Source organism: Lissotriton helveticus, chromosome 3_1, assembly GCF_964261635.1.
Source record: "Lissotriton helveticus chromosome 3_1, aLisHel1.1, whole genome shotgun sequence".
Lineage (NCBI taxonomy): Eukaryota > Metazoa > Chordata > Amphibia > Caudata > Salamandridae > Lissotriton > Lissotriton helveticus.
This window is the reverse complement of record NC_136061.1, coordinates 2,122,396,732-2,122,422,865: the sequence shown is the minus strand read 5'-3', so window position 1 is coordinate 2,122,422,865 and position 26,134 is coordinate 2,122,396,732. Positions and strand designations below refer to the sequence as shown.

The 26,134-nt window shown below is 46.1% G+C and overlaps 1 protein-coding gene across 1 annotated transcript in view; it reads right to left on the bottom strand.

The window, feature by feature from the left end:
* IL16 (interleukin 16) overlaps positions 1-26,134 on the bottom strand; it is a 534,450-nt gene that overhangs the window by 252,211 nt on the left and 256,105 nt on the right. Inside the window, exon 6 of the mRNA XM_078683325.1 lies at positions 331-445. Within this exon, the coding sequence (XP_078539451.1) occupies positions 331-445 (115 nt within the window). The remainder of the gene's footprint in view (positions 1-330; positions 446-26,134) is intronic.

Genomic DNA, 26,134 nt, shown 5'->3' with positions numbered 1-26,134 from the left:
TAAAGCCTGTTCTGAATGTTGACATATACTTTTCATTTGAGTAGTGCACTCCACATTGATGGCTGTTGTGAAAACCTCATTACATCAGGCAATAGATACATTTTGTACTCATTTGGGGGGGAATATTGAATTAACTAGTTAAAGAAGCTGAGCTAGTTTGCCTAGTTAATTGCTTGATATGTTTAAGACATACTTAACATTTTAGCTAACAGTTCAATGCAGGCAAAGGTCAATTATGGAGGAAGTGTAATACCTGACGAGATACATTTTGGTCTCTGATGCTTATTGCTCCCCAAAACACTTTGGGTGTCACATATAATCGCACTTTACCTTCTTGCAGTCTCCCATCAGCAGCAGCCGCTCCCCCTGGAAAGATGGTCTTGACATAGATGCCGATGGGGCCATAAATGCTGTCCTTTCCTCCAACAATACTAAAGCCCAGACCCTAGTTTGAAATAGACACAGAGATTAGCGTTCATGACCTATTTCTATGTTCTCAGATATGCTTTACATCCCTAACGTACATTGGGCAATTAGAAATAGAGTGGCACGTGTAGGTATGCGAGCGCATTTGCACGTGGGTGATTGAGATCACCATTTCCTTTCCACCCACCACCTTCAATCGTTCACTACAAACACGTCATCCTCTTTCATGTCTGTTCTTGTAAGCTACTAGCATTAGTGATATGCTGTAATCATTCATTAGAACTGCAGACGAGCACTGATTGAATCAGAGTATCATTGAATCACCCGCCCAGGCATATACAGACAACTTGCCAAAACAGTCACCCATTTATCAAGACCTTGTCATCTGATACTAATCAATGTGTCCCATTCAAAATTGGATGTAACTCCTCTTCACTGGCCTTATACTAACTCAAATACAATTTGAATGTTTTGTATTTGTAGTCAGCTGGCTGTGTGTCAACACATTAAGACCAAGATTGACAAATTATTTATAAGTTGAGATAAAGGGAGAGAGCAGAACAGCGTCATATCTACCAAAATATGAATCTGTTTTCATCTCTTCCTGCACTGGTTTGTTTTAGGCTGACAATGGCATTGTGCAATTCACAAACCCTTGTGCCATAGTGCAAGGGTGAGTGCGTTCTGGAAGCAATAGTTTTTGTACTGGAAGGAACCTTTCCAGTACAAAAACTATCCTTTAACATTTTCCTGCTTTCTATGTGTGCTGTAAAATGCAGTGCAAATGCGGAATTGGAAAAACAGTAGAAATCAGTTTGTTTTCTTGTCTTACACCAACTGTGAACCAAATCCCCTCTCGGGCCATTGGAGGAAATATAGGGGTATATAAGGACGGAGGCCCGCCACCCTTGCGGTGCTGGGACCGACCGCCAGTGGTGCCGCGGTCCCGCACCGCCAATTAGGATGCGACTGCCACAATGGCGGTCGCATCCTGTATATTTAACATTGTGGTGGGCGGTGCTGTATTCAACACCCACCACAATGTTAAAGGGCATGTTGTGCAAGCCAACGGGACAGGTACCGCGCGGTCCCTTGCCACCTCGTGCATGTAAATGTGGTGGGTACCATGGGTACCCCCCAAGTGCAGTCACCCACCCCCTCAACCCCATGGGGGCCACAACAGGCCCCCAAAGGCATTCTCTGCATGCCGTTCCATGGCGGGGTCTCCGCCATGGAAAGGCATGAGACCACTATCATCATAATATGGATGGCAGTGCCGGGAAGGCACCGCCACCATATTGCAGGTCTTTTCCGCCCAGTAGGCAATCGGGCGGGATGCCTACCGGCGGAAAACTGGCGGACGGTCTTTCCGCCCGACTGGGTCCCCACTGCCATTTTAATATAGGGGGGGAATATTAGGCGGGGGACGGAAATAGCGGGTGGTTCGCCACCGCCATATGGGCGGTGGCGATCGACCCACCATCCTAATAGACCCCATAGTGTGGATTTAGGGATAATTAAAGGTATCTGATTCAGAGCACTGCAGACTCACGTTCTTCTGACACCGTCTATTGCAAGGAATCACAAGTGGGTTAGAGGGCAACCCAGACTCCCTGACCGTGGTCAAGAGGTGCCATCTGCAATGACAATTTTCTGACAATTCTGTCCATGCTTTTGTTAGTTAAGAAGGCTGCAAGTACTGGGGGTCTCTAGTTGGCAGAGGAAGGTACCTTAATCCAAATAGGGACCCTTGCTTCTAGTCAGGGTAAGGGAGATACACACTTTAGATAACTCCTGCTCACCACTTTGGTAGCTTGGCACAAGCAGGCAGGCTTATCCCAAAGGCAATGTGAAAAGTATTTGTACCAACACTCACAGTAACACAGTGATAACACCACGAATGAACACGAACCCGGTTTAGAAAAATAAAGTATCTTTATCTAAAATTAACAAGCCCAACACAACAACAATACAACATCCACGTATTAAGAAAAATTAATTTCAAAAGGTTTTAGCAAATGAGTCCGTAGAAAACTATGGATGCGTGATTTCTTGTAAAGTACCTGCCGTTGCGACAAAATTCACCAAGCCAAACAGCTGCAGTGATGGGAATAGCCGAAAAACAAAGAGATGTGTCAATTACTGAGATCTTCATAGATGCAATGCGATAGTTCTGCTGGACACAGGGGAGACGTGCGTCGGGTCCGGTCTGTAGGGGGAGCGATGCGTTGATTCTGAGACGACTCTGATTTACTGGTGATGGGTCAGGGAAACTTGCCGCACAGGGATGATGCGTGGAAATCATGATGCGTTGGCCTACGATTTCTTCAGCCGCGATCCCTCGATGTGTCGATTCTTGCAGCGGCAAAAGACGCTGCGTCGGTTTCAGCAGCAGCGTGGCGGTGCAGGGAGATTCTTCTCGCACCACGGCGTTGCATCGGAAAAACTGTTGCAAGAAGAGTCCATTTTCTCGTCGTTGTGTTGCTTTCCAGCTACCAGTAGCAGAAACAACCTGCAGAGGCCTCACACAGCCACAGGCACTCCTGGCAGGTCAGAACTCCCAGCACGGAAGTTCAGGGGAGCTGGGGGTGAAGTCTTTGTGTTCCGGAGACTTCAAAACAGGAGGCCAGCTCTACTCAAGCCCTTGGAGACTTTCCTCAAGCAGGGGACACAGCACACAGCAAATCCTTTTCCTTTCCTTGGCAGAAACGGCAACTGCAGGCCAACCCCAGACACGCAGCAAGGGCAGTACTTCTCCTCACTTTCTCCAGCTGTTCTCCATGGCAAAGGTTCCTCTTGATTCCAGAAGTAGTCTAAAGTTCAGGGGTTTTAGGTCTAATACTTATACCCCAAAATGTCTTTCTTCTCTTTGCACAAGGGGCTCTGAGCCCAGTTCAAACCAGTTCTGGGGGGCACTCTGCAAGTGCACAACATCCATTGTCAGTGTGAGCCTTTGCTCCAGACACACCACAGGGGGGTGGAGCCAGCATTGCGGAGGGCAGGCACAGCCCTATTCAGGTACAGGGGCTACTCTTCCCACCACTCTAAATGCAGATCAGGCCTAGTCAACTTAGTGCTGACTCATTCAGGAAAGGCAGGACACACATCAACCCCCCTTCCCCGGTGGCTGTTTGAGAGAATGCACCTCCCCAGCCCCTGTCAATCCAAATCCAGACAGTCAATACACAAACAGGCAGAGGTACACAGAATGGTTATACAAGAAAATGCCTACTTTTTAAAAGTGGGATTTTCAATCAGACAATTTAAAAATCATCTTTAGTAATAGATGTGTCATTAAATGCTGAGTTCAGAGAGCCTAAACTTTGCCTAAACTTTAATTTTCTATCTTATCCCTATGCGAAGATATGCTTGTAAAATGTTACAAAGCATTCCCCATTCTGTCCTATGGAGTAAGATAGTCTCTCAATAGTGAACAAATGAAATTGTCAGTATTTCACTATCAGGACACGTTACAAACCTCAGTACATGTCCTACCTTTCACATACACTGCCCAGGGGGTACCTAGGGCCTACCATAGGGGTGTCCTATATGTAAGAAAAGGGAAGGTTAGGGCCTGGCAAGTGCACCCACTTGCCAGGCCCTAACCTTTCCTTTTCGACATAGCAGTTAACAAACTGCGCACAGGCACTGCAAGGGCAGGCCTGAGACATCTTTTCAAGGCTACTCATGTGGGTGGGACAAGCAGTGCTGCAGGTCCACTAGTAGCATTTGATTTACTAGCCCTGGCACACTTAGTGCCCCATTACTAGGGAACTACTAGTAAATCAAAAATGCCAATCTGGGAGAACCAATTGTAATACCAATTTACACAGAGAGCATATGCAATTTAGCACTGATTAGCAGTGGTTAAGTGCCCAGAGTCCTAAAACCAACAACAGGTCAGGAACAATTAGGAGGAAGAAGCAAAAAGTTGGGGAATTACCCTGCAAAAATGGCCTAGTCCAACAACTGGCCAGACCTATTCTAGCATCACTAATATGTATTTTACTGTGAAATTTACTACAAATACAATAATTAAAATGTAGGGCCTATTCTCACAAGGTATTTCGGAGTACGTACAATACTTCAGAATGCAATTCACAAACCTCCCGCCAGTGATCTCCAACTCTGCCTCTCCCTTCTTTTCTGTACGTAGATATTTGCCCTGGTAAAGCCATATGTAAGTATAGTATGTAACCGTACATTTGGGAGGGACAGGGGTAAGTGGTGGGAAAATAGGGAATGATTACTCAAAAAACGGGCGGATTAAGGGAAATTGAAGAATTGGATTAGAGAGGGACATAATAATATAAAACTGTAAGAAACTGGATTATTGGTTGAAAAGAGCGAGAATCCACTTCAAATAATAATCACAATCCTTGTCTGGGTGAACCACAAAAGTCACTAAATCAACCTGTGCTTATTTCTCTGGTAGGGTGGCACGAAACCAAAAATGTGCAAGGTATTTATGCAGCAATCTAGCAGTAATAACACAACAATTTAAAAAACACAGCACAAGAAAAGTCTCACGCCAATTTAGAAAAACAGAGTACATTTTAATAAATAATATTACAACAAACTAAAACAATTCAATCAGTAGTACCTAAGTTATGCATTTTTAACATTTATGGTTAATAGTAGTGCTAAATAGATGCAAAGAGTCAACTGCAGAGATCTAGTTGCAGGGGACGGGGGCAAAGTCACAAGTTTAAGCCAAGTGTGAAGGAGTATGGGCTGGATACAGGAGCAGGTTTGTCTCACTGGACGCTTTACCTTCAGAAAATTTGATGTGATGACAGTGCAGCTCTGTGAGGCTCTGCGTCACTCTATGTTGCCCATGGGATTTGGTGAGGCTTTATGTCAGGAGCTGCGCAGCTCTGCAAGGCTCTGTACCAGATCTGCTGAGGCTTCCCGTCAAGAGCTTTTGCAGTGTGGCTCTACAGGATCTATGCCGCTCGACGTCAGATCCGATGAAGCCTTTGGTTTAGAACTGCATGGCTCTGTCAGGGTCTGAGTCGGACCAGGTGAAACAATCAATTAAGCAGGTGGAAGCATACTCTGACTCCAGTCAAGGGTGCAGAACCTTTTAAGACAGCACCTGGGGGCCAGGACTCACTCCCACTGAGGCCAGCGGAGGGGACCAGGTCAGGTCTAGTTGCGTCTAGTCAGCTGGAAAGCAGGAAAGGCCTCTGGAGCTTGTTGTATCCTTTTAGTTCACATTGAAGGTCACTCAACTGACACTTGGAGTCATTTCTGGGGTTCTGGGATCAAGGAATGTTGCTCCAGAATTCCCTCAGACTTCATACAGCAGGGAAGATCTTCTTCTGAGTATTCACAGGTCCGGGAGTGTTCAATTTCAGGATCTGGGGATGCAACTTTTAAGCCCGATGCCAGCCTGTGGGTGGGGGACACTGTTATGATGGTATCTTACCTGTTGTAAGTCTCACAGCATTCTCTGCACGCTCAGAATATGTTCTATGTTCTTTGTATTCGAATGTTGGGCTGACGGCACTCGATGGTCGACAGTTGCACTGGGCTGTCGAGGTGGTCGGATGCCAGGTTGATTCCTGCAATTAAACTCACCTTATACCGCTCCTATTGCCAGTCTGTCTTCTTCTCGAGGCCACGAAGCAACACAACATTTTTGGCGATAATCCTCCTTTGTGCTGCTTGTTGTCTGGATTTGGATTTGGTCGCAACCTGGTGATCGTCGATCGCCTCTGAGCGGATCTGTGTCCTGCTCTGTTTGGGTGGATTTCCCTGCCAGTTTGAATGCTTTTCAGCATTGTCTTCATCTAAGGTACTGTTTTTTTTAAACTTTATTCCGTGCACTAGCGCCTATCACAAGCCCTCGACACTTGTCTCGAGCCACCTGACAGGTGGGCTGAAGTGGTGTCACTGGCACACATTGCACGTCACTGAAGCGCACTGTTCATCTTATTTACGTGCGCTCTCTGCTGTATGCTATCGGATGAACTCACGCACAGCGCGTCACTAAGGGGCATTGTTTAGACGTCATTGAAGCGCATTTGCATTCCATGCACGCCATTGGATGAACTTTTGTACAGCGCGTCTTTGGAGGAACATTGTTTAGAACGCGCAGCCTGCTCTGTCAACAGAGCTTGTTCTCTGCATACTTCAAGCTACGTCTTACGTCCTAACATGCCGCCATTTTAGTCAAAGCTGTCCAAGTATTCGTTTGGCTTCATCGTGGCTTCTCTGCAAGTCTACGTACGGTGATTTGCACACCATTACTGGCTCGTTTTCCGCTTATGTGTCTGCAGATCTATTTACGGTGATTTGCACACCTCCTGTGTTTATTCTTCATTTTCGAGACTTATCATAGGTTAACATTTTACGGTGACTTTTAATATTCTGGTTCTTTTGTACCTACTTTCTTTATTGTGTATGCCTCTCATTCTTTTCTGACTCATTGTACATTATTTTACTGTACTTTGCATTAGCTTGGTCTACTACAATCTCAGATCTGAATTTCTTTCTTTACTATGGCTTCAAATATAGTTATGCCTCCAATGTTTCTCTCTTCTCCGGGCACTTCAATGATAGATTGGGAGAACTGGGTAGAGATGTTGGATAATTATATTGTAGCTCTAGAATTTTCACCCTGAAAGGAAGAAGGCGCTATTGCTCAGTACTTTGGGCAATGAAGGTCAAAGAATTTTTAAATATTTACTGGTAGATTTAGGTCCCAATGGTCAACCTATGAACAATGTCTACAAAGGAGCTCTCAAAAGACTTGAGACAAGGTTTGCAAAAGAAGTTAATTTGGTCATGGCAAGGTATCGATTTTACACTCAACCTCAAGCCGAAAATAAGAGTATAGATGACTTTGTGTCAAGATTACGTGAACTTTCCATTAAATGTTGTTTTGGTAACATGACCGATGAGCTTATTCGTGATCAGATCATTGTTCAATGTCGACACAGGAAGATCCAAGAGAGACTGTGGGCTGTGAAAGATCCATCTTTAAGAGATGCGATAGACATGGCAAAAGTGATAGAGGAGTCACAGAAGTGCATAAAAGAGTTAGAATGCAGGGATAAAAATTCTTCACAGATTGGTAATAATGAGTTTGTTGATAATGAGGATGGTTTTGAGGTTAATGCTGTCTCAAAACATTTCAACAAAAATAATGCCACTAATTTTCCTTCCAAAGTCAAGGGTAAGGAATGTTGGCGCTGTGGGAGTCAGTTTCATCTGGGCGATTTTAAAGAATGTTATGCCTTAGATCAAACATGTAGGAAATGTGGTCGCAAGGGTCACTATTTCAGGATGTGTAAACAGGGCAAGAGTGGTGACAAAATCAAATCTTTTGACCGTTCCGAAAAATTTAAGTCTAAAGTTAATGTGGTGGTCAATAGAGTATTAATGGTTCAAGAAAATTATGACAATGTGGTGGGTGAAACCAATGATTCTTTAAGGTTAACAAGACCTTCTGCTGCATTCATGGTGTGTGGGCAGAATGTTTCTCTCATGGTCGATTCAGGTTCGTTATTCACAATAATTCCCGAATCTGGAGGCGCTAGGGGGCGCACCAACATTGCGGGAATTTGGGCCCTCAATGTCCGGACTCTGAGGTATCAGGCATAAAAAACTAAATGGGAAGCTACCGAGACTAGGACACAATACCTTGCGTACCTGCAGACCCGCGTTTCAAGGAGAAATCGGAGATAGAAGCAGACAGCGTCCGGAGGCTAAGATGGCGGCCGCCAGCAAGGCAATGATCGGAGCGTATTCCTGACATCGTAAGGTGAAACGCCTACTGAAACTGATGGGCCACTGATCGGTTAATCGAACATCGGATTTATGCGCGATGCACTGTGAAGTGGCGGTAAGGCGCAAATATGTTAAATGACGAAGCGCAGGGAACAGGACTGTAAGGGAAGCGAGAACTAAAATGGCGGTGCCCATAAACACAGCAACAACCCGATTGTGATGGAGTTGTGAGACTACAACTGCCCAATTTAAACTCTCAACATAGTATGGCACGTAAAGGGCCAGCAGTTGTAGAACACGTGGGTCATTAAACAAACGAGTAAGAGAACAGCACGCACAGTGCAACGCAGCACCACTTGAACACAGAGTCGTCTGGGACCACGAAATGGCGGCCATGGAACGCACAACCAGAGTCAATACCTGCAGAAATCGGAGGTACGCAGCTTTGCCATTAGACTCATGGGCATAAACCCCACACCCTTACACAAACAGGGAAAAAGCGGTGCTAGCACAAGCGTAAATCCACACATGCTGGTGACTTATACTGAGGGAGGGTATTGACCATACGGAGGACTACACGACACAACGCTGGGAGAGAGAACTGGCGAACAGGCGACTCTGAGCGAACCACCCATGATCGGTATATGTAATTGATGAAGGAGATTCTGTGTCACATAGAGAACGTCACCAGTGCCTTCCGGCCAACAGCGCTAAAGGTGGCCCAAAGGGAGCAGTGGGTAATGACAATGGGCGGATTCCCAGTCACTTGCCTTAGGAACCCCACCTATTGAACGCATAACGACGAGGTCGCAACGACAGGTGGAGGAACATGGTGTTGTGGGCTAGGTGAGACTGGTCGTTATCAGCCCAGAGCCGTTTAAATAAAAGCCAACTTCCTGCGTAGGAGGCGCATATCGGGACGCTATAACGCTCAGCCCCGCCATCTCAAGTCTAAACAGGGAGGTGTTTGCGAGCACAAGTAGCCGTCGCATTGGTTTTCAATAGCAAAGAGCACGACATAGGAACGGTCCATCCAGATAGACGAGGTCACATAGAACTCCATGATGGTGAGACCAGACAGGCAGCAACCCAAGATCACTTTTGAAGCCAAAAAGGCACCGAAGGGAGCTGGAGACCAGGCGGAGGGCGGTCGACCTTCGGATACGCAGGCAGAGAGCAATATGGAAGCCATTCTAAAAGCCATACAGTCAAATCTGCAAGACATCAACGGAAAGCTGGACCACTTAACGTGTAGAGTGGACAGCATGGCGGCGAGCATGGACAAACAGGGGGAGCGGCTGGACACGGCTGAAACGCGTATCTCGGCGGTCGAGGACGAGTCACAAGCTACAACGAGCAAGTGTAATGGTATGGAAAAAGTCCTCGACATGATTAAGGCCAAGGCAGAGGAGTTGGAGGCTCGTTCCAGACGTAATGACGTTAGGATAGCGGGACTACCGGAATCGACAAATACAGGCCGCATGGAGACTTACATCGAGCAGTTATGTACAGACATCTTTGGAGCGGAAGCATTATCGTCGATCTTTATCATCGAAAGGGCACACAGATCGCTCGCGCCAAAACCACCTCCAGGCGCTGCACCGCGGCCAATTGTGGCTCGTGTGCTAAACTATAGGGATCGAGATACTATTCTACGACTTGCACGTGAGAAAGGGCTGATAAGTCATCAAGGGAACAAGTTGGAGTTCTATCCTGACCACACTATCGCAGTACAACAAGCACGAAGAAAATTCGCGGCGGCAAAAGCAAAATTACTAATTATGCAGATAAACTATGCAATGCTTTATCCTGCTCGTTTGAAGGTAACGTGGGAAGGGAAATCGTCTATTCTCTCCAGTCCCAAGGAAGCTCAAGATTTTATAAAGAAGGTGTCAAAACAGAATAAAACCGCGGAAAACAGAGAACGGAGGCAAGATTCTGACTAGAAGGTTGGTGCTACAATGGTGAATATAAGCAGTGATAGCCGACCAGCAGTATTAACGATGTGTGACTTGGATAAGCTTCACCTGGGTAAGACTTTGACGACGACGATGGTGAAGGCAGTGGTGAGTGTGTAGCCAAAATAAAGGCCTAAGGCGTGCTCTCTAGACTGCCCAGTTGGATCAGCGAGCATGCATGTGACACTATGTAATGGACCAGACTGTATAGATCTGCACGAACTGCAACACATATGAGAAACGCAGGGTTAGAGATACGACACTGTGCAGCACATTGTCTGGGAGGTGTTGAGTGCACCTGGAACAGTTTAAGTGTAACACGTATATTGGCGCATGCTGAAAGTCGGGTTAACTGTGTTGTAGATGTGAGACTCCACGAGGAGATCGAACTCCCAAGTTTGCTGCATGTAACATGTTGCTACTAGTCACACATCAGTGCTGCTTTACAAGCCTAACGTTTAAAATGATGAAGGCAGGGGGGTTGTTTATTGCCAGTTATTACATGAAGAAATAGAGTGGTGCTGCTGCGTTATATTGTCATATTGTTAAAACACGGGTGCAGTTGAGATATGATAGATTACTGGCCTAATTCCCAAAGTAAACGTTTCCTTAACACAGTGAAGATCTGCCCCCATCCAGTTGGATGGTGTAGTGTACCCTCGGCGGACCTCCACATGGGTGATCCCCGTACAAGTTATGTTATCAAGGGTTGTTAAATGGGGGAAGCGGCTTCGGCAGGATTGGGTTGCTGAAGTGGGTGGGGATGGGTGGGTAAGGGGTTTTGTTCAAGTTCAAAGACCAAAGCATTTAAGATGCATTGCTGACATTCATGTTGTTAGACGATTGCCTGTAAAGGGTGTTGTGCTGTCTAGAGGGTATGACAATGCTGAGAATAGACACTATAACGTTAACACGGCTGTGGAAATGTTACAAATTATTGAATGGCCCAAACAGTGAAAGTTGATAGGAACGCACATCTGAATCTCATAACATGGAACGTACGGGGCTTCACGAACCCGAACCCGAAAAGAATTAGGTAGATATTTGCATGTTTAAATAGGTGGAGAATAGATATAGCATTCCTGCAGGAGACCCATATTGCGCCTAACACTCATAACACTATAGGCACGAAATGAGCGGAATCAACTCACGCGTCTAACTATTCCTCATATTCACAAGGGGTCATAACGTTAATACGGAAGGGAACAAATTTCAAAACGAGTGTGGTGATATTGGATCCGAATCGGAGGTACGTCATACTAACAGGGTTGTTAAGGGGCCAGAGGATAACACTAGCTAATGTATACGGGCCCAATGTAGACACACCGGAATTCTTCCAAGAGTTATGGAATCATATGCACAATCTGCGCGATACGCAAATATTGTGGGGAGGGGACTTCAATGTGGCGCTGGTAGATCAAACAGATCGCTCTGCAAATTCTACAGAACCACACAAGAAAGCTAGAGCGAAAGTCTTAGATATTATGGCAGATGTACCTCTGAGAGATATATGGAGGCAAAGATACACGGATATTACAGGAGCGACACATATAAACATGGTTCATAATAGCTGGTCCCGAATAGACTATTGGCTGGGATTGGATAACACCTTATTATGGACGAAGGAATTACGAACTCTACCTAGGGTGCTCTCAGATCACAACCCGATACTGCTTGCACTCCAGATACCATATTATACACCGCCTCCATTCACGTGGAGATTCAATGCCAAGGCCCTCACAGACACAGTCTACGCTGACACTATCTTAAAAACAATAAAGGATTATTTTCAATTCAAATAATCTACAGTAGAGAACCCGGGTGTTCTGTGGGAGGCGTTTAAAGCCACTATACGTGGAGTATGTATTAGTACATCGGTGGGGATACTACGTGACATAAGGCGACAGATCCAGAGGTGTGAATCTCGCATGACAGAGCTAGAGACACTCTATGAAAACACACACGATTCAGCACTTCTGGGGGATTTGAGACAAACGCACACTGAACACCAAACCTATCTAGAAGATGAGCTCAAGTATATTATCGAGAGGGGGACACGACAAGGGTGCCCTCTTTCGCCTTTATTATTCGCGTTGGCCTTGGAGCCATTGGCCTGCCTGGTTCGGCAGAAACACAGTCGGCGCTACAGTTCCCTTCAAGACCTCTACATATCTCATTATACGTAGATGATATGCTCCTATACATCCGTGACCCCGCTCAAAACTTGGCACCGCTGTTAAGGGAATACATAAAATTTGGAGGGCATTCTGGCCTCACAATAAACTGGGCCAAGTCATCAGTAATCCCCTTAACGAACACGACTGCGCCACATGACAATGAATTTCCCTTGGAATGGCAGACCGAGCCTATAAGGTATCTAGGGGTCTGGTACCATAGGAATCCTGAAGTGGTCATCCGCACAAATTACGGTAGAGTTATTTCTACCTTAGAAGATAGAATTGACCGCTGGATACAACTACCTCTCTCACTCGCAGACCGGATTTCGATAGTGAAAATGAATATCCTACCTAAATTCCTATACCTTTTTAATAACATACCCATACCTATCCCGAGTGCAGTTTTTAAAAGCATACAGTCTTTGATACTTAAATTAATATGGGCAGGAAAACAGGCACGCGTAGCACTTAGAACGCTAACGTTACCCTATGAGAAAGGAGGTTTCTGTGTCCCAGACTTCTTACTATATTACTTGTGCGCCCAAGCGCAATTTGCGATTTACTGGTACCACAAAATACCATATCTCACACACACTGCGGTGGAGGAGGGAGATGCACTACCCGTGCCACTCACAGCCATAATAACACATAAACCTCCACCGTTACATGCCGAAGACATAAACACTATCGATGCTACAGTGAAAGCGTGGCAAAAGCTAGGACAACTAGCGCATAAAGTGCCGTTGTATGCACCAGCTTTGCCGCTACACTTCTATCCGGAGCTATCGGTGACTGAGGAGACTGTCGGTATGGATTTACTGAGGAAGGTAGGATTCCACACAATGGGAGAATTGTTTCATGAGGGGCAATTCAGGCAGGCGCGGGACCTCACCTACATGCAAAACCAAACCTTAATGTTCAAATTCAATTACTATAGACTACAGAGGGCGAGACAAAAGTTGTATACAGATTACCCAGCTGAACCAGTAAGTTTAAATACACTTCAACTTATATTGACGACCTCCAACACTACACATTTGGTATCGAGACTCTATACAACAGCACAGGCGGAAATCCCGTATACTACTGATAAAGCCAAATCGAGATGGGATGCATGGTTGGCTGATCCTTTAACTGAGAAGGAATGGCAAACAACATGTGCATTAGTAAAATTACTCACGCCTAATGGCAACTTCAGATATGTCCACCAAACATATTACACACCAGTTAAACTACGTAGATATGGCTTACAAGAAGAGGCGACATGCAAAAGGTGTGGAGCAGATGGGGCTGATTTCCTACATCTGGCATGGAACTGTGAGAAAGTGCAAGCATTTTGGGAGGAAGTGTCCACAAACATAACTAATATGGTAGGAACTGCAATAACATGCACGATAAAATGCTGCTTGCTAGGTATATTGCCGACTGTAAAAGCGGAAAAGCGCAAGTTCTGTGCCAAATAATTACTGTTATCAAAGCGTCAAATTGCTCAATGTTGGGGAAGCACGAAAGTCCCAAAGGTGATCCAATGGTTTCGAGATATGTCTCCAGGGATCGTCTATTGACGTATGAAGAGGAACTGCCAACTAGATCTAGACCGAAAGATTACTGGCGTTTCTTTACAGACTATATACGCACCATAGATATGGATGAGGTACTGTAATTCCAGAACTGTCACTCACTGTATGCATAGATGTTGGGCAGCAATGATTACCCTTACTAAATTGTTCAAGAAACTGCGCATGTAATGTTTACACATGGATAATGAATGCGGAAATGTAATGGTCTGAGTTACTGTTTGCAATATGATTGTATTTTGTATTCTTTAATGAAAATCAATAAACAAATTTACCAAAAAAATAATAATAATAATAATCATTCCCGAATCTATTTTTACCTCTTTGGGGCATGATGTTTCTCTGTCTAAAAAAGATATCAGTCCGGTAGGGTATCAGTGTCAACCCATTGATGTTCTGGGTTATATGTTTGGTACCATCGCTTTCAAAACTAGGAGTATTGAGGGCAAAGTTTATATTGCTAAAGATGGGCCACCAATATTGGGTAGGATGCACCAGTTTGACTTGAATATCATTATCAATCCCAGATCACCTGATGTAGTTATGGTAATTGAGGATGACATTCAGGTCAATGATATTTTGAAAGCTGCACAGAGAGTGTTTGAAGATGAATTGGGTTGTGTTAAAAATTATTTTCATAAAATCATTTTAAAATCCAATTCCACCCCCATTCATCATAAACTTAGGAGGGTGCCTTTGTCTGTGAGACAAGGTTTGAAAGACTTGTTAAGGGATTTATTGAACTCAAAGGTCATTGAACCAGTTGAAGCTTCTCCTTGGATTTCTCCTGTAGTTTTTACTCTCAAATCGGATGGTTGTCTGAGATTTTGTATTGACCTCAGATCACTCAACCGGGAAATTATCACTGATACTTTTCCCCTTCCCAACATTAATGAATTATTGCAATCTTTAGGGGGGGTTCCCAAAAATCGATTTAAGAAGTGCCTACCACCAAATTAGATTACACCCTGACTCACAATTTCTTACTGTCTTTATCACGACCGAGGGCACGTTTCAATTCACTCATATGCCGTTTGGCTTAGCCTCGGCTGCGAGTGTTTTTCAACGTATGATGTCCAACATGTTTAAGGGACTGTCAGGTGTTGTCTATTTCCAGGATGACATTCTGGTTTCAAGGAAAACTGTCAATGAACACAATCTCACCTTGCGCCAAGTGCTGTGGAAATTGGAGGATACTGGCTTGACTGTCAATAAGGATAAGTGTGTTTTCTTAACCGAAAGCATTGAGTATTTGGGTTACACTATTTCTAGTGGTGGAATTGCTCCCAAGAGGAATTTATTGGATGCCATCAGACAAGCCCAAGCTCCTAAAGATAAGGATCAACTCCGGTCCTTTTTAGGTCTGGTTGAATATTATTCAAAGTTTGTTAAAGGATTTATGGACTTGTCTGAACCGTTGAGAGTCTTGTTGACAAAAGGCAATAGGTTTGTGTGGGAACAGGTGCAAGATGAGTCATTCCAACAAATCAAAGTTAATATTTGCAACGCTGGGATTTTGGCTCCTTTTGATCCAGGGTGCAAATCGTATTTGACTGTCGCTGCCAGTTTGACTGGAATTAGAGTGTTTTTCTCGCAGTTGCAGCGTGGAGTAGAAACAACAATTGCATTTGCGTCGAGGACGCTTACTCAGGCTGAAAGAAACTATTCAGTTATAGAGCGTGAAGCTCTTGCTGCGGCTTGGAGTGTTGAGCATTTTAAAGTGTATTTGTGGGGGGTGAAATTTGTTTTGAGGACCGACCACAATCCTTTGTTAAAGATGATATCAGCTGGTGGAGCTGGAAAGGGTTCTGCATGACTTGCCAGATTTGCAGCTAGACTGCAAGAGTATCTGTATGATATTGAATTTTTTCAGGGCTGGAAAAATGTGCAGACAGACTGCTTATCTCGATTGTCTGTGGATTGGAAATGTGTTGATAAGGATTTGGAGAAATTGAACACTGAAGAGCCGGGGCTTTAGTAGTTGATGTGTGTGAATCTTCTTTGGGTGCGTTTTCTAAAGATCAGTGGATGAATGAAATGCAAAAGGATTCAACGTTGAAAGAGGTAATTCTTTTGATAAAGAAAGGTGCCGCCAGAGAGAGTATGGTGCCTATAACCTGTCAGACCTTTTTGGAAATTGTTGGACGAATTATCGCTTTCGGGATCAGGTGTGGTAATGAGGGGAAATCGTTTTGTACCACCTTTTGGTTTGAGATTGCATATCTTCAAGTTGGCCCATGAGAGTCATCTTGGTCAGGGTATGACCATTAGGAGGATAGAACAAGAGTTTTGGTGGCCAGGGATGGATGATCAAATCAGAGGTTGGGTGGAAGACTGTAAGTGTTGTAAGGAAAGCGAGAAGAGGTTAAAAATTGGTCTCCAACGTAGTATGGGGCACATCACAGATCCAGATTATAGGTCCTCTTTCTGGTTTGTCTTTGGACATGCGTTTTGCTGCGGTTGTCATTGATGTGCATTCGAGGTGGCTTTGTGTTGAATTCATGAGAGATATTACAACCAAGACCACGATTGAGGTGTTAGAAGGTCTCTTTTCGCAAGAAGGCGTTCCTAACATGATTTTAACTGATAATGGCACACAGTTAACCTCAAATGAGATGAGATGTGTTTTTTGAGAAATGTGGCGTGAAACATTCTTGCACTTCACTTTATAATCCTATGGGCAATGGAATGGTTGAAAGGTCCAACAGACTCATTAAAGGTACCATTCAACTGGCGTTAGCCAATAACTTGAATCCTAAACGTCTGGTTGAGGAGATGATTTGGTTGTATCAGACTACGTTCCACAGTGTAACTCAGCGGTCCCCTTTTCAGACCATGCCTGGACGTTCTCCTGGTTCCAGAATGGTTCCAGCTTGGTTAAAAGATTGGATATTGTCTGATGGAAGGAGTCCTCCAGAGGTCGTTGCGAGTAAAATTGTGGTGGGTGATTGGGTTAAGGTGAAATCTTGGGAACCAAAGCTGGCTTACACAAGTTCAAGGGGCTGTACCGGGTTGTGGTTGTGAGCAAGTATTTTCTGGTTATTGAAGGTGGTGAGAGGTGGAATTTGTGGAGTGTAGCTCTTTACCAGAAAGGTGGTTCTCATGCTAATCAAGCATCCATGGAGGATGAATGTTCTGGTGCAATGTTTATGTCTGACTCTGCATTCAAAGATGATTGTGCTCAACAGTCTGTTCAACAGCCGGTGGTTGTTGCATCTCGTATTTTGCAAGGAGAGGAGGTATGGGGTGATGGGTGCATCAGTATGGACCGTAGAGTTTGTAAGCCTCCTATGTATCTTAAAGATTACGTTACTTTCTAGTTTCAATTTGTTTTGTTCACTAAGGAGGAGGAAGTGTTATGATGGTATCTTACCTGTTGTAAGTCTCACCGCATTCTCTGTACGCTCAGAATGTGTTCTATGTTCTTTGTATTTGAATGTTGGGCTGACGGCACTCGATGGTCGACAGTTGCACTGGGCTGTCGAGGTGGTTGGATGCCAGGTTGCTTCCTGCAAATAAACTCACCTTTTATCGCTCCTTTTGCCAGTCTGTCTTCTTCTCGAGGCCACGAAGCAACACAACAGACACCCCTTTGTCTAACTCTAAAAACTGGTTCTGGTCAGTTCTTTCCTTTCTTTTGGGTTTGGCACTGGCCTGGCGAGTGAAACAAAGGACAGATATGCCCAGGGTGAGCTGAGTCTTCTAGTGATAGGGTAAACTTCTTCTGAAGTCAGGAAGTTCTGGGTACAGCCCCCGGCTACACTTTTAGTACGATTAGGGCCGGGGCACAACTCCACTGTGTAGGAGCAACAGACATCACGCCAAAGGAGAGCCATTAACAGTCAGGTGACCCTGGACCTGGCAGAAAGGCACATTTGGCTTAGGTATGAAAATGGCAGCTTTCCAAACGTAGCATTTTCAAATCCAGCATTACCATTAGGTTGGTGTAAGCAATTGGGTAATTAATTGTGAAGGATGTGAGCCCTGCACAAGTAATAAGTTCACAATTTCCCCTTATTGGGAACCAAGCACCCCACTGTAGCACTTGGCCCTCTCAAGAGTAGCAAAGCAGCAGAGCAGTTAAAGACCTATTCATGGGTGATGGTGACAGCTAGTCATCAAAATTTGTTGGCACGCAATAATAACAATCAATGAATGAATGCCCAGGCAGTGTTTTTACTTAAGAAAAGTAAAAGTATTTGTATTACACATGCACTACTAAATACTACACATTCATTTACAAATATGTACATCAGACAAATTAAAAATACCTTGGTGACATTCTGAAATCAAATTTCACTACTAAGGGTTATGACCCGCAAAATCACAGTACCCCCCCACCTACACCAGATAAAACATCACAATACAGGAGGGTATTACTTCAAATAAAACAGGCCTATTGGCTTGGTCAGGTGGTCATCACAACATATAAAGAAAACCTACTGGTGTTGGCAAAAGTCACCAAATTAACATAATGCATGTGCATTGGCTCTGCAAAGGTTCACCATATTAAAAGAATAAGAATTCACATGTTTAAAATCACCATTATGTCACCATAATATATAACCATGTTTTAATCCAATCATTAACAACAATAAAACACATCAATGTTTATCAAAATCCACTGTCAGTCATATATAAGTAATGAAGCATTTAACATCAACATAAGGTGTGCCCCTCATTACCACATTTAGGCCAAATAAAATGCAGCCATACAACAAACCCCTAAAGGGTGCAGTGCTCCCACAAAGGTTCTAGCCTTCGGAAATTTTTGAAAATGATGATGAAAAGTCTGGTGGGGAAGGGGAAGGGTTAATGGACTTGGCCCTTTTTGCAGGGTCATCCAGGAACTTTTTGCATTCCTCTTGTATTTTTTCTGACCTGTTGGTGGTTTTATGACTCTGGGCACTTTTATCACTGCTGATCAGTGCTAAAGTGCATGTGCTCTCTCTTGAGCGCTTGGTAAGATTGGTCTACACCTGTTTGGCTTATTAACTTACCTGTGAGTCCCTTGTACAATGGTATCCTATATACCCAGGGCCTGGTAATTAAATGAAACTTGTGGGCTTGCAGCGCTGCTTACGCCACCCACCGAAGTAGCCTTTCAAACCTGACTCAGGCCTCTGCCACTGTAGGGCCTGCGGGCACAGTTTACTACAGCTGTGATGTGGCATATAAAGTGGTTGCCATGTCTGCAACTCCCCCTTTACACTACATGTCAGTCACCCTAAGATAGGCCCTAGCTAGCACTATGGGCAGGGTGCGGTGTAGGTAAAAGGTAGGGACATGTGCCTTAATTGTGTAGCATGTCCTGGTAGGGACAAACAGCCTATTTGGTTTCTCACCGCTGTGAGGCTACCATCTCATAGGTTTGCATTGGGATTCCCTGATATGTGCTTCAGTGGTGATTCCTGACATGAGAGGGGTAGCATGGGTATGTTTGGTATCTTTGGAATAGTAGTGATAAATCCTGCTTATTTGTGAAAGCAGATTTATAATTACCTTTTTTGAAATGCCACTTTTAGAAGTGGGTATTTCTGTGAGCTATGTGTCTTTGTGCCCTACCTGGGTACATATTGACCATCTGGCTCTGACTGACACGGGAGAAGGGATGTGCATTCACTCCAGTCAGTCCCTGGAGGGGGGTTGAGGTATGTCCTGCCCTGCCTGGGTGACTCAGCGCTAGACTAAATAAGCCTTGGCTGAATTTAGAGTAGTGGGAGGAGTTTTACCCTCACACCTGAAAATGCCTGGTCTGCATTTGGGGTGGTGGGAGTAGTAGCACCTGAATAGGGCGGTGCCTGCCTTCTACAATGCTGGTTCCACCCCCCTGTGGTGTGTCTGGGGCCAAGGCTTACACTATGAAGGAGGGGTGCTGTGCACTTGTAAATATATTTTAAAGTGCCCCCAGAACAAAGACATTTGGACTATAAGTGAAGGGACTGTGACCCCATGTAAAAGAATAAGACACTGCTTGGACTGCCCCTGGCCAGAGGACTGCCAGGAAGAACCGCCATTGGATTAGACTGTTGGGAGGGCTGCCCTGCTGCCAGGTGGGCTAGGGGAGGGACCCCTACTTTGCCTAGAGAACCCTTGTGCGGGCCTACGTGTGTGCATCTGGCAGGTGTGCTCCAGTGATCCCAGTGAGGGCTGCTGAGGCCCCTGGTCCAGGCCAGTAGAGCGTTGGTGAGTGCTTCTTGTGCCCTGAATTTGTCTCTGCGGTGAAGACATGCTGACCACTTTACTGGGATGAAATCAGCAGCAGAGCGCTGTGTGCTTTAGAAAGCATGTAGAGGGCGCTGATGAAGGGCTGTGTGTGGAGCCCCAGGCGGGGAGCTTGCTGTTGAGGAAGGGCTCTTCCCAGGAAGAGGTGTGGCGCCGCGGCTAGGGCGACTGACTCCGGCTTCTGGGGATCACGGTTCGATCCCCGGCACCGGCGGCAGGTTAACCCAGCACCATGTGACTCTGGGCAATAGCTTGCTTAATCTTCCCGACGGCCCCCAGCGCCTAGAGACCCTGACGGGTGATTGTGCGCTTTACAAATGTGGATTATATTATTATTATTATTATTCCATCTGGCAACCGGTGCGCGTGTCGGTGCACCTATGGACGAGCGATGTGCCTACTCACCGAAGAGCATGGTGGGCGCTTTTCATTTTCGTGGTTGCCTGCACCTTTTCTGTGGTCCTGCAGCCGGGGCTCTGCTACGTGGCCCCGGGCTATAACCCGGCACACCAGTAGCAAGGAATCCCAGTCCCAGTCCTCTGAGACACCGGAGCAACACTGACATCACCAAGGGCGGGGCCCAACCACCGGAGGACGCCAGAGCCTCGCGGGCTCCAACCAGCAGCTGCCGCGCAGAGAGTTATGGTAACTGACCTTCGCTACCAAAAGTGCTGTGGTGTACTTGTCAATGCGGGGGAAGCCGCACAAGAAGCTTTGGCGAGCCTCAGCGGGTTGCCATAGCAACCAGGGTCTGTTTACCCAGAGCAGGATTGAGCTGCCTCCGGCAGAGAAAGAGCCTGCCGCTGTCCGCGAGGCTGCCCCAAGTTGAGGATTCCCTGGGGGCTTGCCCGAGGCTGTTCCCGTACCTCTCGAGAAGAACAGAGAGGACTCTTGAGGTTCTGGGGAGGTCTCCGATCTTGCCAAAAGCAGTGGGCACTGCAGGCCTCGCTCATTGGGTAACGAAGGCTGCACCGCTTGGTACCGAGCAGCCTCAGTCGCTTAGGTGCATTAAGTAGCGGCTGCACCACACTCGTGGGCAGCTGCCTGGGGATCACCTCACAAGTAGCAGGTGGGGGGGCACCCCATCCTAATGCTTGTGGCCATTGTGGCCATAGTGGGGCGAGCCCAGGATGGGCTCTGCTCTGAAACTGCCCGCTAACGCACTGAAACTCAGGGATTACATCTCCACCCTAAACAGTGGCATGCCTCATGGCCAAAAGGCTATGAAGAAAGGATATTTTGGTATTATATTTTGCTTAATGGTGGCAGAGTAATTGTGATGCATGAGATGTTATGACCCTATGGCTAATGTGTTGTTTACTTATGACTAGGGCAATTGAGAAGCCTTGCTTCAGCGCAATACATGCTTTATGATAAATTGCCCTATGGCAAAGTCCTCTTGTCCAAGCTTTGAAGGAGCGCAAAGTCAGCACCTTCAATTATGCAGACGATTTCCAACTTATTTTCTCCATTAGCAACTCCTCAGAATCGATTCATGCTTTCCAATCCACCATGCTGTTCATCAGTGAATGGATGAACAAGAATCATTTAAAACTTACCCCGGACAAGACGGAGTTGGTTTTAATGGGTGGTATCGTTGGGAGCCCTTGGGGGACCCCACTTTTGGCCTAGTGACCTGAGCCAGCCCCCTGTCCCTTCTAGCTCAGCTTAAAGTCTTGGAGTGGTCATTAGCCAGGACCTTACTTTGAAATCCCAGATTTCCACTAGTTTTTTTCAACTTCGTAAAATAAAAAAGATTTGTAGATTCCTCACCCATGATGCCCATATTCAGGTGATTATCGCCATGGTTATGTCCCACGTCGATTATGCGAACTCTTTATACTTCGGCATCCCTCTTTCCTTTCCAAACGTTTGCAAATAATACAAAATCAGGCTGCTTGCCTGATCGTTCATCTTCCCAGGCGTCAGCATATTACCCCTCTTCTGAAGAGTCTACATTGGCTGCCGGTTGCCCAGCGATGTGCTTTTAAGATTGGATGCCTTATTTTCAAGTCACTTTATGGCAGTAGCCCGCAATTTGTTAACAATATGCTTACGAAATATGCTCCTACAAGGAATCTTCGCTCAGCCCATAAAAATGTATTACTTATCCCTCAATTCAGATTAAAGCGCATTGGCGGTGCCAGGTTTTCTATTCTGGCCCCCACTTTCTGCAATTCTCTCCCTTCCGAAATCCGCTTTTGCACTAACCTTTCTTGGCTTTAGAAGTCTCTTAAAGACTTGGCTCTTCCGACAGGCCTTCTGAACCTTCTTCTAGAGCTTGGATCTCAACCAGATTAGCGCCATGAAACCTCTCCCGTGTACTTGCCCTCTTTAAATTCTGCCTTAACATAACATAACATCACAAAGTGCTGACGATTTATGATTTATGCATCCTTATGACAAGCGCCTGGTGGCGCAGTGATTCATATGATGATGGTCTGAAGTGTTTCATGTATAATACAAAGTGATATTTGTATATACCACTGTGTGGAGTCTCTTTCTGTGGTGTGCCTAGTGTGTCACTGGTGTGTGTGTGTCTGTGGCGCGAACGCCTTACACATTGACTCTGGGATCATCCTGACTGCTCTGCCAAGCTACCAAGGGGGTGAGCAGGGGTTATTTTGGTTGTGTAACTCTATTGTCCTGACTAGAGTGGAGGGGTCTGCCTGGCTTAGGTGCATACCCTACCCAACCATTATCCCAATTTCTAACAGGGGTCATGACTTTCATGACCCCAGAAACCTAGGGTAAGTCTTTAAAAGTTAAATCAAGGTAGCGTGTGCCCTCCTGCAGCCCCCAATCACCTTTTTTTATAGGTTGGTGGTGCCCCTACCCATTTACAGGCCACCACAAAGCACCATTCTTAAAACCAAACAAGCCCTGCAAAGCATTATAGGGAATTCCCTCGAGGAGCAGTGAATTTTATATTAGTGGCTCTGGCCGTATTTGCTGACTGGCACAAACCCTTTTTCTTTCCCTTTCCTTCTTTTTTAAGGGTGCTTGGTCCTACCCGGGGACCCCAGCATGTAGGTTCCTTGGGGCAGCACAGGATTCTACACCTGGCTGCAGATGCTGACTCCTGACCGAGCCAGCGTCTTTCTCTCCGGGCGCTGTAGCAAGTGGTTTTAATCTCCCTGCCCACAGGCCTGATGGTCTCCAAAGTGCTCTGAAGGGAGCTGGTTCTACTGGCTCCCTGCACCAACTTTTCTTATTTACTTTGTCTCTTATTCTGCGGTCCTCCTACTAGGCCACAGCCGTCCAGATATTCTCCTCAACTGGTCTTTAGGAGGTGTAAGGGAGCCAGACTCACTGGTCCTGGAAAGATCCACTGGGCCTAGGGGGCAGATGTGGGTAGAGTCCTTAGTCCATTAGGGCATCTGGGGTTTGTCCTTCCAGCTTTCCATGGTGTTGCAGCTGTTGCTGAATTACAGTATCCAACTCTAATGCATCTTTCTCTTCCTTGTTCAAGACAATTTAAATGGTGGTGGAAAAGTCTAGAAACCACACCCCCTTGACCAATCCTAGAGTGCCACACTACCCATCCACCCCTGTCCAAACCCTCCTGCAGAGCATGCTGGCACAATTCAAGATGGTGCTGTCAAGTGGTCGCTTTTCACATCTCCTCTGGTAACCTCATCTCCGGCCCTCGCTGACATCACTTCCAGGGAGTTTACCACCAAAACTTCAAAGGGGAGCCTCCTCCTGGGTTGACTCCAGAGGTCTGGGCCTCCTCCTTTATTCAGTGGGCCTAGGTTATCCCAACCCTGGTACAGTGTGACAGCTAATTAAAAGATGCAGATTGGCTTCTCCACACATTCCTCCTCAGGAGCGGAATGAAACACTGTTGAGTGCTCCTTTTGTGTGGGGAGGCCTTTGTTCCTTCTGCTGGGGAGCAGGGTAATTAACTTTGCCCACCATGGTGACAAAAGGTCTGGAGTCTGATCCTGAGCTGAGCCAGAGAAATGTGAAAATTCTGAATGACTCATAAATTATATGTTAGAAATTGGGTTACTGGTTGACTGGAGTGTGAGCCCTGATCAAGGAGCAACCACATTTCTAGTCAGAGTAAAGCACAAACAACCCCAACAATTGCTCAACCCTCTGGTAGCTTGGCACAGAGCAGTCAGGCTTAACTGAGAGGCAATTTGTAAAGTATATGTGCAACACTTCAAACAGTAAAGTAGTGAAAACACCACCCAAAAAATATCCCACCAGGTTAGAAAAATAGAGCCTAATTTTATAAATAAATCAAGACCAAAATGACAATAATCCAAAATGTAGAACCAGAGTTATGAATTTTTTAGAAACAAACTGAAAAATTGTGCCTAAAAGCATAAATCACCAAACGCGGTCGCGTTGGACCGGGTCAAAGCTACAAATTCAGGCCGACCGTGATGGAGCACGGGTCGGCTACAGTTCCAGATTCGTCCCACTGAAATTTTACTTTCTCAAGTTTTGTACCAAGGGTCCCATTCACGTTGGAGGGGGAGCAAGGGGAATGTTGCGGCCTGTGGTCGGCATGGCACAAAGAGCTGTCTGGGTGGCGTTGTGGACAGATCAATCAATCAATCAGGGGTTTATATAGAGTTGCTGCTCACTGGCGAGGGTCTCAAGGTGATGGGGTGGGAGGGCGGCTCTGTTGACTGGGTCATCCAAAGAGCAAGGTCTTGAGGTCCTTCCTGAACTGGGGCAGTGAGGGGGTTTGTTGGAGGTGAAGGGGGAGGTCATTCCAGGCCTTGGCTCTGAGGTAGGAGAAGGACTTTCCTCCCATTCTGATCTTGTAGATTTGTGGGATGGTGGCCAGAGAGAGGTCAGCTGAGCAGAGGTGTCTTCTGGGTGCGTGGAAGGAAATGCGGTCGGTTAGGTATGCTGGTTCGATGTGTTCAGGGCCTTGTAAGCATGAGTGAAGAGCTTGAAGATTATTCTTCTTTCGATGGGGAGCAAGTGGAGATCAAGGAGGAGTTCGGTGATGTGGTGGTGGCGGGGGATGCGTTTTGGAAAATCTGGAGCTTGCAAAGTAGTTTCTTGTTGATTACGGTATAGAGTGTTGCCGTAGTCCAGTCTGCTACTGATGAGGGCGTGCGTGACCGTTTCGCTGGATCCGGTTTGGATCCATCTAAATGTTTTTGGGAGTATGCGGGGGTGTTGAAGCGGGCTGAGGACACGGCGTTGATCTGGCGGTTCATGGTGAGAGATGAGTCTAGTATGATAATGAGGTTGCGTGCGTGGTACATCGGGGTGGGGGGCTTCCAAGGGTGGTGGGCCACCTGGTGTCGTCCCAGGTGGATGGGGTGAGCCATGGATGAGGACTTCTGTTTTCTTGGAGTTGAGTTTCAGTCAGCTCTTTTTCATCCAGGGGCAACAGCTTTCATCCCTTCTTGGAAGTTGTGTCTCGTGATGTTGGGTGATGTTGGGTTCTTTGGTGAGGGAGAGGATGAGCTGGGTGTCGTTGGTGTAGGAGATGATGTTTAGCCCGTGCTTTTTCGACGAAGGTTGCAAGGGGGCCATGTAGATGTTGAAGAGGGTGGGGCTGAGGGAGAATCCCTGGGGCACTCCACATCTAGTCTCTTCCGAGAGGAAGGGCGGGAGTCTGACTCGCTGAGTTCTGCCTGTCAGAAATTAGCATATCCAGTAAAGGGCCTTTCCGCGGTTTCCGGGTTTGTGCAGTCTGGTGGCTAGTGTGCAGTGGGAGATGGTGTTGAAGGCAGCTGAGAGGTCGAGGATGATGTGGGCTGCCATTTGGCCCTGGTCGAGGAAGGAGTGGATGACGCTGGTGGCCACAAGTAGGGAGGTCTCGGTATTGTGGTTGCTACGGAATACAGATTGGGAGATGTCCAGGATGTTGTTGACTTTGATGTAGTTTGTTAGCTGGGTGTTGACAGCATTTTTGATGAACTTGGCTGTGAATGGAAGCAGGGAAATGGGCCTGAAATTCTCGCGGTCCGGCGGGTCTGCAGAGGGTTTCTTCAGGAAGGAGTTGACTTGGCATGTTTCCAATCGTTTGGAATGTGGTGGTTTTGAGGGAGCAGTG